Below are 12,241 nucleotides of genomic sequence, written 5' to 3' on the forward strand. Positions count from 1 at the left end.
GGCTTGTAAATCGTACATTATAAAAACGTCACACATAAGCACATCTCACCTCTACCTTTCAGTCCAGATGAAGGGTCTCAACCCGAAACATCAGCTATCCATTTCCCTCCATAGATGCTGCCTGAACTGCTGATTCCTCCAGCATTTTGTGTGTTGCTCCAGATTCCAGCATCTGCAATCTCTTGTGTCTCACACATAAACAAATGCTTTCCACAGCATAAATGACTTTTCCCTCAAATAAAATTGTTTGGGGCGGGTGGGGGGGGAGAGTGGTTCAGGTAAACAATCGCTGCACCTCTGCCAGCACTCCATTGCCCTATTGCTTCCAATGAACTTACTTTCCCACTAAGAACACAGAGTACATGTGTGCACAGGTGCAATGAAAAACTTACTTGCATCAGCATCACAGGCGCATAGTATCAGATACACAACATTCACATGAAAAAAACATAAATTAAACAAAATTATACAAGGAAGAACACAATTAGCACAACAAAAAACAAAGTCCATTGCAGTGCAAAGTGGTCATGGTGTTGTCATACTGAGATAGTGATTAGGGTTGTGCCGGTTGGTTCAAGAACCGAATGATTGAAGGGAAGTAGCTGTTCCCAACAGGTCAGGCTGCATCTGTGGGATCAGAAACAGAGTCAATGTTTTGGGTTGAAGGCCCTTCATCCAAAAGGGTAAAGCTAGGTGACTATGGAGATAAGTTGTAAACAGGGTTATCTGGTCGGTCAGTGAATGGGAGCAGTTAGAGAGTGAGAACATAGACAAAAGAATGTAAGATTTGCAAAATGCAGGGCAGAAAGACATACCTGGTTGGTTAGGCTGGGTGTATATTGTTTCCTCTCTAACTGCTCCCATTCACTCATTGACCAAATGGCCTTGTTCACAGCTTATCCCCGCGGTCACCCCAATTTCAGAATCAGAATTGGAATCAGAATCAGGTTTATTGTCACTGACTTGTATGACATAAAATGTGTTGTTTTGAGGCAGCAGTACAGTGCAGAGACATAAAATTACTATAAATTACAAAATAAATAAATAGTGCAAAAAAAAAGGAATAACGAGGTAGTGTTCATGGCTTCATGGACCGTTCAGAAATCTGATGGCGGAGGGGAAGAAGCTGTTCCTGAATCGTTGAGTGTGGGTCTTCAGGCTCCTGTACCTTCTCCCCGATGGTAGTAACGAGAAGAGGGCATGTCCTGGGTGGTGAGGGGAGAGTAGGAGCCTGAGGGGTGACCATATAGAGGTTTATAAAATCATGAGGCATGAAGATACACAGAAATTTTCCCCAGGGTTGGGGAATCTAAAACTAGAGGACATAGCTTTAAGGTGAGAAGGGAAAGATTTGAAGGGGGTCTGTTTTTCACACAGAGGGTGATGGGTATATGGAACAAGCTGCCAGAGGAAGCTGTAGAGGTGGGTACAATTACACTTTTTAAAAGTCATTTAGACAGGAACATAGATAGGAAAGATTTAGAGGGATATGGGCCAAATGTGAGCAAGTGGGACTAGCTTGGAAAGACATCTTGGTCAGCATAGACAAGTTGGGCTGAAGGGCCTGTTTCCGTGCTGTATGACTGTGACTGTTTGAGGATGTGACAAAACACATTGATGAAGATAGAGCAGTGGATGTGGTGTACATGGATTTTAGTAAGGCATTTGATAAGGTTCCTCAGGGAAGGCTCATTCAGAAAGTCAAGAGGCATGTGATCCAGGGAGACTTGGCTGTGTGGATTCAGAATTGGCTCACCCATAGAAGACAGAGGGTGGTGGTAGATGGAGCGTATTCTGCTTGGAGGTCGGTGACCAGTGGTGTTCTGCAGGGATCTGTTCTGGGACCCCTGCTCTGTGTAATTTTTATAAATGACTTGGATGAGGATGTGGAAGGGTGGGTTAGTAAGTTTGCTGATGACACGAAGGTTAGTAGTGTTGTGGATAGTGTAGAAGCTTGCTATAGATTACAACAGGACATTGATAGGATGCAGAGCTGGGCTGAGAAGTGGCAGATGGAGTTCAACCTGGAAAAGTGTGAAGTGATACACTTTAGAAGATCGAATTTGAAGGCAGAATACAAGATTAGTACTGCTAAGAGTCCTGCGGAGGAACAGAGAGATCTTGGGGTCTACGTCCACAGATCCCTCAAGGTTGCCGCGCAGGTCAATAGGGTTGTTAAGAAGGTGTATGGTGTGTTGGCCTTCATTAGTCAGGGTATAGAGTTCAACAGCCGCGAGTTAATGTTGCAGCTCTATAGAACTCTGGTTAGACCACACTTGTATTGTGTTCAGTTCTGGTCACCTCAGGACCAGGAAGCTTTCGAGAGGGTGCAGAGGAGATTTACCAGGATGCTGCCTGTATTGGAGAGCATGTCTTATGAGGCTGAGTGAGCTAGGGCTTTTTTCTTTGGAGAGAAGGAGGATGAGAGGTGACTTGATCGAGGTGTACAAGCTGATACGAGGCATAGATCGAGTGGACAGTCAGAGACTTTTTCCCAGGGCGAAAATGGCTAACATGAGGAGTCATAATTTTAAGGTGATTGGGGGAAGGTATGGGGGGGGGGGGATGTCAGAGGTAAGTTTTTTATTTACACAGAGAGTGGTGGGTGCGTGGAACACACTGCTGGCAGAGGTTGTGGGGGCAGATACATTAGGGACATTTAAGAGACTCTCAGATAGGCACATGAATGATAGAAGAATGGAGGGCTATGTGGGAGGGAAAGGTTAGATAGATCTTAGAGCAGGATAAAATATCGGCACAACATTGTGGCCTGAAGGGCCCGTACTATGCTGTAATGTTCTATATATATATATATACACACATACATACATATATATATTCTAACACTACAGCACAGGTCTTTCGGCCCACGATGTTGTGCCGACACTTTATCCTGCTCTAAGATCTATCTAACTCTTCCCTCTCACATAGCCCTCCATTTCTAAGGTAGTTTTCAACCAGCAGAAAGCAGAAACAAACCTTTTACCTCCGCTGCAAACGTTTCTACTCTCTAAACGTCGAGAAACTACAATGATCTTACTTTCCTCCTGCAGCATTAATCGCCAGACCAACGGCAGTGACACAGAAACAACTTGTCGACATTCAAACTTCTGACAGCGGCTTCAAAAAAAAGGAAGATGTGCGCATGCGCTGTACTCGGCGTTGAAGTCACGTGACATCATTGCCTAAGAAATACTTTTACAAGTTTAAACAAATGTAATTTCATATATCCTAATGGGGATTTATTGTCATTTCAGAACCATTTTTTTTAAAAAAATCGTTCTTTTTCTTCTCTGCCTTCGCCGGGCGGTGACGCCAACGGAGCCTCGTTGTCGAACGAGTAAACGGCGGATTTTTCAAAAATGGAGAGATTGCGGCGCGGCGTCCGGAGGGCGGCGGGAGCGCGGCAGCGAGCGGAGCAGTGAGTCCGCGCCCTCCGGGGGCGGCGGAAGCGGCGGCGGAGCAGTGAGTCCGCGCCCTCCGGGAGCGCGGCGGCGGAGCACTGAGCCCGCGCCCTCCGGGGGCGGCGACGGAGACAGGGCGGCCAACGCTATGGCGACCGTCTGCATCGGCGAGAAAATAAAGGTACGCCCCGCGATCACCTGTATTTTGGTTCCTCAGCGAAAGTCCTGACACTGTTTCCTGCGGACGGCACTCGTCCAATCTCCGGCGGGGGCCCATCCCCCTCACCGGGTGTCACGTTAGACCCTCTGGTGTTGCCGGTTTGTTTTTTTTTGTTTTACGAACATTTTCTGGTTTTCCATCTGCCGTGACCCTGTCTCTGATCGGCCGCAGATGTATGTTTTGTTTCGTAGTGATGTGGCTGCTACGCCCAAAAGCCAAGCCAACCAAACACACAATTTCGCTAAATGTGCCCGTTCTACCTTTTAATGAAATCCAATTAATCTGGAGAGGTTGAATAAAGGCTGTAAACCTTTTTTTTCAAAAATAAACTGTATTTTTAAAAGTAGATACAGGAAATGCAAAGCAATCAGTATGTAGTCTTTCTTTGCATTCTTAGTGTCATTGAATCAATGCATTCATTCTGCCATCAATCCATTCTATTCTATTCACTATGCACTGGCACCGCTCATGTTTCCTCTTTAAATAATTCACCGAGGAAGTGTTTAAGAGCTTATTACACAGAACCCAGCCGCTCAATGTCCAGTGGCGGCTGAAGCTTAGACTGTGATCCTTCCCCCACAGAGTCTTTGTGTTGGCTGCACCAAGCTTCAGTGTGTCCTTGACCATGTACTCTTGGAAGGTGGAATGTGCCAGTCGGCAGCATTCACTTACAGACCTCTTGTTGCACTGCTGCTTTGAGATCATCAACTCGGTAGACCAAAGTGTGTCTACCGAGTTGATAATCTTAAAACAGCAGTTGATGTTTTTCTTGGTGTTCATCCCTGGGAACAGCTATAGATATCAGAGAGTGCTCTGTTACACAGCTGATTGAGACAAACTTTGACAAGGACCCCAGCATCCTTTTTCAGACCTTCTTGGCAAATGCACAGTACGCAAAGTGGTGGCCAGTCATCTCATCTGCCCCACAGCCATCTCACTGGCATTGTACATTGAGAGTGGGACTCAAACTAAGCAGTAAGGATCTGACAAGGAGGGCCCTGGCCACTGCTAGCCAATATTGTCAGCATTTATTTGACACCCTTATTAACTTTCAGATTATAATGGTGATTTTTGTAAGGCTGATCTACATGCCTTGTTAGAGGCAAGAGCCACTAAGTGAGGCTGACTAAATATGTGGATGGGCCAGGCCCACAGCTTGAGTCTTCAGACAATCCTGAAGCTTTTCAGGCCACGTTAATTACTATATTTTGAAATAGTTAAAGTAATTCGTACTTATTAGTACAGTGCCAAAGCAAATATGCAATGCCAAAGCAAATATGCAACACCAAAGGCTGATTTAAAAAGTTATATGCTGGCAGATTAGAGTACTGACAACTTTCTCATAGGACTACCCTACCAGTTACCGCAAAAGCTTGTGCAGTTATGATCTGGATTGCAGGAAGAATTCCATCTCTTGAAAATTGAACCACCTCTGACTTATCCATAATGAGTCTGGTATTAGTTGATATTCAGGAAAAGCATAAACTTTGGGTAACCAGCTGGTTGACTGTTTTATTCAGACATCCATCACAGGGTATGTCATTTTGGAGATATCCATTCTACCTTCTAGGTCATTTATTAGACAGCTAACAAGTACAGATTTGAGACCTTGCTAGGGAGGCAACAGATACCAGAAACTCTGAGGGGCATATTGGGTGGTGGAAAGCAACACGAGTTATAAATGCAGTTTTCCCCATAAGTTATTGGCTTTTCTACAATCCAATCATGTTAAACAAGTACTAGTAGAAAAGACCACAAGTGTTTATATTTCAAGATTTGCATTGCAGACAGCTGTTTGAAAATAGAAAGTTTGTTCAATTTATTATATATATATATATAGCTCCATAATTCCTTCACTCGATTTTCGGAGTTGTGGCCATCTTTCAATCCATTTTGTTCCCCTAAGGTCAATCCCTCACTCTAACCCAAGTCATCAATTTCTTTAATGTGATATCTTCTAAAGGTTCTTCTAAAAGTCCACTTAACTAGATTCTGCTTTGTTATTACTTCATAAAATCAAGAAGGTTTGTTAAATATGGTTGTCTTAAAAATCTGTGTTGGTTGCCTTCAGTTCTCTTGGTATAATAAGGCTCATTTCTATAAATAAAAAGCACAAGTTTAACTAAACTTCTCTCCTCTTTATTTCTTTAGATATATTTTTAATGGTATAATTAATCTGTTGTTGCTTTAATGATTTGTGCACTTGTACCCCAGATTCTTCTGTCTACTTCATCATTTTTCATGTCCATCTGCCAAAGTCATACTTCCAGTGATGATCACATTTTAACACTTGAAAGATGGCTTTGGCAAGATCTTGCACCGTGTTGTCTTTGAAGAGTGGGAAAACCAGAAAGTGTTACATGATCTACCTCTTGCTGCAGCAATAGGTCTCCAATATAGCTCATGACTTTTCTGGTAGTTCAGCCCTGCCAGACATAATTGCTATGATTCCTATATTGACCCCAGCAACAAGGTCTCCAAGTCACTCCTGCCATATCTCCTCACAAGTGGTTGTAGGTGTGGTATTGACTGAGTTGCTTTAATATAACCACGCAGAGGGTATCTGGTGATCTTTCTACTGCTTTGTTTGGCTGGTTATGGCTCTTTGGATGTCTGGTGCTGACACCATTCCAGCAAGAATATATGAACTGTTAAAGTTGGTTAGTTGGTCAGTGAATTTAGTGATGAATCTATTTTGGCTTGGTCAGAACATTACCATATCAGACAAGTGAGGCCAAATAGCTTTGAGTGAAAGTGAAGATCCTGATTGTCACTAGGTCCATCAACTATTTTGCATTTACAAAATTGCACATGTTTTGGGTGCTGGCTTATCTTTTCCTAAATGGATTCTGGAAGAATATATATAGGAAAGGGTAACTCTGAGGTAACCTTTGTTCAACATAATGAGTCAAGAGGTCACTTGTGACTTAAAAGGCTGATTTGATTTAAGTTGAAGTGAGTCGGCTTGGCAAGGGTAGCTGTTGGAGATCAGTCTGGTTAATCGAGAAGTTGTTAGTGAAGATGAAACTGCTGGTTTGGGGTGGTTTTCTTGTGGTAAACTGGTCCATTAAGGGTGCCAGTAACTGCATTTTCTTCTAAAATCATCAGAAAGTGGTGCTTTTTGACCCATGCTTAGATCATAGGGACTGGCTGGTGACCCTTCCTTTTATTGTCTTCCAAAGCAGCATTCGATGATTGATGGTATCAGATGTGTTGATTGGTCATTGAATGTAGCAGGGACAAAGACAACAATGTGTATTTGGCCTTGTATCTTGAAAATGCAATCCATGACCATGCAGGTGTTGGATAGTCTATTCAATGTGGATGTCATCTTGGCTACAAATTTGTTAATTTTCATGTCTTTGATTGCTTTTTCCATTTTGGCTGCTATAAAATGATCACTGCTCCCTTCTCAACATAAACAATAGAAGCAGGGGTAGACCATTCAGCCCCTTATGCCTGTTCTACCATTGAATAAGATCACCTCTGATATTTTACCTCAGTCCCTTGATTTCCCTGATATCTAAATTGATCTTTTTGCTGTAGTTTTCTTTTGTGCTATTTGTTAATTTGTTTGCTTTTTACTTGGACATCTACTTTTCAAGGATTATGCAACATTAGAGAGAGTGATAAAGTAAGAGGGGCGATTTAAGTGCAGAAGAATGGCAAGAGGCAGTTTTAATAAAATATGTAAGCGTAGAAAGTAATATTAGAGACACTCAGGAAAAAAATGATTTTTTTCAAACAATTGAATATTGAGATAGGGCTATTTTAATACTTCCACTTTCTCTAGTGTGCTCTGAAGTGTAGAGGGTTATATTTATAAGGTAGAGTTCAATACCCGATGGCCTTACTAGAACTTAGTTGCTGGCAAAACTTGTTCATAAATTTATCGAAGAAATTGAAGGCTATTCATATTTTAATTCGACTAAGTGCCATATGACAAATGTATGTAATGTATTTTGACCTTTTCGTTAAAGCGCCTTTTATAAATACTTTCGAATGACTGTTGATGTTTCGCTTGGTGAGGCTTCGAAAAACACGCAAATAATACTTAAAGGTCTGTTGCTTGGCGATGAGAAGCCGTTTAGTGCTAACGCGGGAATAAAACCGGGCTTATGTTTTACTCAGTCTTTTACCTTTGAATCCTCTCGAAATTTGGCTAGACCGTACGCAGTCAAAGGAAAACTGGTTAAGTTCCTGTTGGTAGTTCAAAAATGCTTGATCGAGTGTTGAACTGTATCTTAAAATGCAAGAGTACGATGTCTGGCGTTCTGAGGAAGTCAGTAGCAGATGGTGCAAATGCCATCGCGGTAAGCCAGACAGAGCATTAATATTAGGAATACCGAACAAGCGAGTCATTTGCACATGGCTTAATAGTTAACACTGCATTATTGAGCTACAGTTGATTAGGAGTATTACTGAATCGGTGACTGAACTATGTTATTTTTTCACATCTTTATTTTTCAGGACTTCAAGGTTTTAACACTCCTCGGGAAGGGCTCGTTCGCCTGTGTTTATAGAGCAAAATCTGTGAGCACTGGTCTCGAGGTGGCGATAAAAATGGTAAATTTACCATAAACGGTATCTTTTTTTTAAACTGCATTATTTAATCTTTTTCTGTCCGTGGCAAACTTGAATGCAATATTTAGTTTAGCCTAGATTATTGGAATTTGTTTTTAAATATCTTTATCTTGTCAACAGGACAGTAATAATACTGTTTGCTCTATATGTTTTAAAAATAATCCCAGTCGGGTCTTCTGACATTAAAGTTTGTCTTGAATGTTTGACTTGGAACGCCCTAATCATCGTTGTTCATCTTCACGTCCAGAGAAGTAATAAAAGAAAATGTTGGTATATGTCCCATAAGAGTCTTTTGGAATTCTTCGACACTTTTTTAAACAAATTGTAATTAATTAAAGTTCCTGGACAACTTGGTCACTGCCATATTTTTAAAAATTTATTTTTTTAATTCCTGAGTGCACCTGGGCACTTGCAGAATGCTCTTCTCAAATAATCAGTAAGAAATTTAGCTAAGCAGGGCATGCATGGTGCGACTTGTTTAGAATCCATACAGCAGAATGAATTTCAATCACTGGACAGGTTCTTTGACTATTCACCAAACAGTTTCTTTTATGGACAGTATCCTGCCCAAGGCTGTAACATCCTCTTGCCAGAGGAAATTAAAATCAAAATAGAATAATGATCAAGTACTTAATATCATTGCCAATTGGGATACTATTGTTTCACGAGAAAACTTTGAGAAACTGGTCTCCTCTTTTTGGCATCATTGGTATTGGAAAATTAAGTTGCTTAATGTCAGCTGTGGAACTTATTACCACTTCCTACTATAATGAAAATAAATTCACTGCTGGTAACTTGAATCTATTTATGATGGGAATGAATCTTCATGTTCCCAACCAAATAATTTTGCACTTAAGTGTAAATTTTTTCCCAAAAAGTGAAATAGTTTTGAAATAGAAAAGAACTTAATTCATCTAATTATTCATTATTGAAATAATATGGTTATAACGAATTTAGTGTTTCTGGATATCTTGATGGACATGGTTGCTATTTCCAGATTGACAAAAAGGCCATGCACAAAGTGGGAATGGTACAGAGAGTCCGTAATGAAGTGGAGATTCATTGTCAGTTGAAGCATCCATCTATCTTGGAGGTAATTATGGTTTTATGAGCACTGTTCTTTCACATCTAATCTACTAGAATACTTATGGATGGTTCTTGTTTTCTTTCAGCTTTACAACTATTTTGAAGACGACAATTATGTCTATTTGGTTCTGGAGATGTGTCACAATGGAGAGATGAGCAGATATTTAAAGAACAGGAAAGCTAGTTTCTCAGAAGATGAAGGTACTACCAATTGAAAATATTTATTAGGGACCTTACCATGAATAAATATGATATTGAGGACAACAGTATGTTTTTTTTGGCTAGACGTCAAACTGATCCTCAACTTGCCGCCTTCCATAAAAATACTGATCTAAGGAACCCTTTACCTCTTACTCCATCATAAACTATCAAAGTTTTCCCCCTGATACTCTGGTTTCCTCTTGTATCCTAAAGATGTTATGGTTGTTGGGTTGATTGGCTTACTATAGGGTACCCATAGTGCTGATGTGTGGTAGGACACTCAGAGTGGACTTGATGGGCATGTGAGAGAAAGATGTGGGGAATGAGATTGCTCTGAGAGCCCACATGAACTTGATAGGCTGAATGACCTCCTTATCTACCATATGAAAATATGGACAACAGGTGTACAGATGGTGCTCAGCAGTATCTCACTGGGACTTTACACTGTCTTTTTCTCATATTGCTTTGCTTGTATTGAATGAACTGAAATCTCAAGGGATGAATGGTCAAAATACTACTTGAAGCAGAGAAAGCTTGGAGGAAATTTGAGGGAGACATTTAACACCAACATTTTTATCTGCCTAAACCTGGTGGTAATGAGAGCTCACATAAGGATGAGGAAATGAATCAGAGATGACATTAGGATTTTAATGCATGTGTATATAATATGGAATGCACTGGCTGATTAGGATGGTTGATACAGATTCGATTGTGGCGCCCAGAAGGGAATGGATAAATAGGAGCAAAAAATTGCAATCATAGTGAGATGGGTGATGAGTAGGATTAATTGGGTTGCTCACCAAAAAAGCCAGTGCCATTTGAGTAGGTTGAATTACCTCTTTGTTGTTCCATTCATTTGTTTCATTCAAAGATTTTGTATGCCTTTCTCACCATCGGTGTACAGATATGCAGATATTCTCTAGACTAAATTTTCCTTGTAGACTGTTTCTATTATTTGGTATTCTTGTTGTTTCTTCAGCATCATGCGTTTGCATTTTCCTGCTTTAAATGTTGGTCACTCTGTCCAACTTCCCAACTATTGATCCTCTGCAGCTGCTGCACTTGTGTCTATTTATACTCCCTATCTAACGTGAATTTGTTTTTTTCCTTGTGTGGGGAAAATATTTTAGTCTTCTCCTTTTAAGCTTTTGTTTAAAGTATGTCCACTCAGACATAGGTTTATCATTAGTAGATCAAGTATAGTAAGTTTGCTAATTGGAAGCAGATTTGAGTTGCATATTTGGGATGTGGAAAATGGGATTTACTTTTGATTAACATGGGAATTAAGGGAGCTGTTAGTCTATTTGGAACAATATAAATCAATCAATGCAAATGGCATGGAAAAAGAAATATGTAGATGTATTAATTTTCCTTATTACATTTATTCAAAAATAACAGTGACAATTATTTTGAGATAATAATGGAGGAGGAATGGCAAGGAAGGGGAATAGTTTCAGTATAAACTGTTTGAAATTGACATTCTGCTTTTCCTTTGTTTAAAAAAAAATACAGCACGACACTTCATGCATCATATTGTTACTGGAATGCTGTACCTTCACTCACATGGTATATTGCATCGGGACCTCACTCTTTCTAATCTTCTACTTACAAGCGACATGAACATAAAGATTGCTGATTTTGGATTAGCTGCACAGCTGAAAATGCCTAATGAAAAGCATTTCACCATGTGTGGAACCCCCAATTATATTGCCCCAGAGATCGCAACTCACAGTGCTCATGGTCTTGAATCTGATGTGTGGTCTCTTGGCTGCATGTTTTATACTTTCCTCGTGGGAAAGCCACCATTTGACACTGACACTGTTAAAAATACACTGAACAAAGTGATGCTGGCAGATTATGAAATGCCAACATTTATTTCAAATGAGGCTCAAGATTTGATCTATCAGTTGCTTCGAAAAAATCCAGCAGACCGCATTAGTCTTTCTAGTATATTGGACCATTCATTCATGATGAAATGCCCTTCATCCAAAAGTAAAGATCCAAGATCTGCAGAGGACTCGATGGATAGTGGGCATGCCACAATTTCAACTGCATTTACCACAGGAACAGGATCTTCTGGTGCCAGTGCAACAGGACGCCTACATCAGAAGACAAAACAAGTCATAGGACAATTTCTTCCGAACAAAATGGCAGTCATTACTTCACACAGTAGCATTATCAATGATACTTCATCCCTAGGATTCAACTCAGTATATAATGAGGGAAGAGCGCAAAATACTGAAATTAACAGAGGTGGTAGAGGAAGAACTGTACAACATGGAGACGAAGAACGACCTCGCTCTCGATGGCTTCGAAGGGCGCACTCCACTGATAGATCTGGCAACTTCCAAAATCAGAATCCAGAAAAGCCCAACAGCAGCATGGAACGTTGTCAATCTGTTGATGCACTGTCAAAGTCCACCAGACATGGAATGCACAATCCTGAAAACTTGTATGGAGATGATTATGCAAATATTCCACAGTTTAATAGAGGGGTTTTAAATAATGTTGGCACCCATGACAAACTCACCATGTCTCCTCCTGTCAAGCAGACCACAAAGTAAGTACATCAGTTTTTTTACCTTAAATTCGGGATGTTGCAAGCTATAAATCTAAATAGAATTAATTAAAATAAATTTGAATTATTTATACTGTTTTTTATAATGGAAAGCATATTGGCTGGATGCAGGTTAAGAGCTCTAGACAGTGTGCAGAACAAAGTACTATTTGGATAATTACTGTCTGA

At 40.5% G+C, this 12,241-nt stretch overlaps 1 protein-coding gene across 1 annotated transcript in view; it reads left to right on the plus strand.

Moving 5' to 3' along the window:
* The first annotated feature begins 3,363 nt into the window (after window positions 1-3,363).
* The window catches only part of plk4 (polo-like kinase 4 (Drosophila)), a 33,273-nt gene continuing 24,395 nt past the window's right edge, over window positions 3,364-12,241 (plus strand). The window contains exons 1-5 of the mRNA XM_052035824.1: window positions 3,364-3,585; window positions 8,095-8,190; window positions 9,206-9,301; window positions 9,381-9,495; window positions 11,008-12,055. Coding sequence (XP_051891784.1) covers window positions 3,553-3,585; window positions 8,095-8,190; window positions 9,206-9,301; window positions 9,381-9,495; window positions 11,008-12,055 — 1,388 coding nt within the window. The 5' untranslated portion in view covers window positions 3,364-3,552. The remainder of the gene's footprint in view (window positions 3,586-8,094; window positions 8,191-9,205; window positions 9,302-9,380; window positions 9,496-11,007; window positions 12,056-12,241) is intronic.

This window comes from Pristis pectinata, chromosome 2 (genome assembly GCF_009764475.1).
Source record: "Pristis pectinata isolate sPriPec2 chromosome 2, sPriPec2.1.pri, whole genome shotgun sequence".
Lineage (NCBI taxonomy): Eukaryota > Metazoa > Chordata > Chondrichthyes > Rhinopristiformes > Pristidae > Pristis > Pristis pectinata.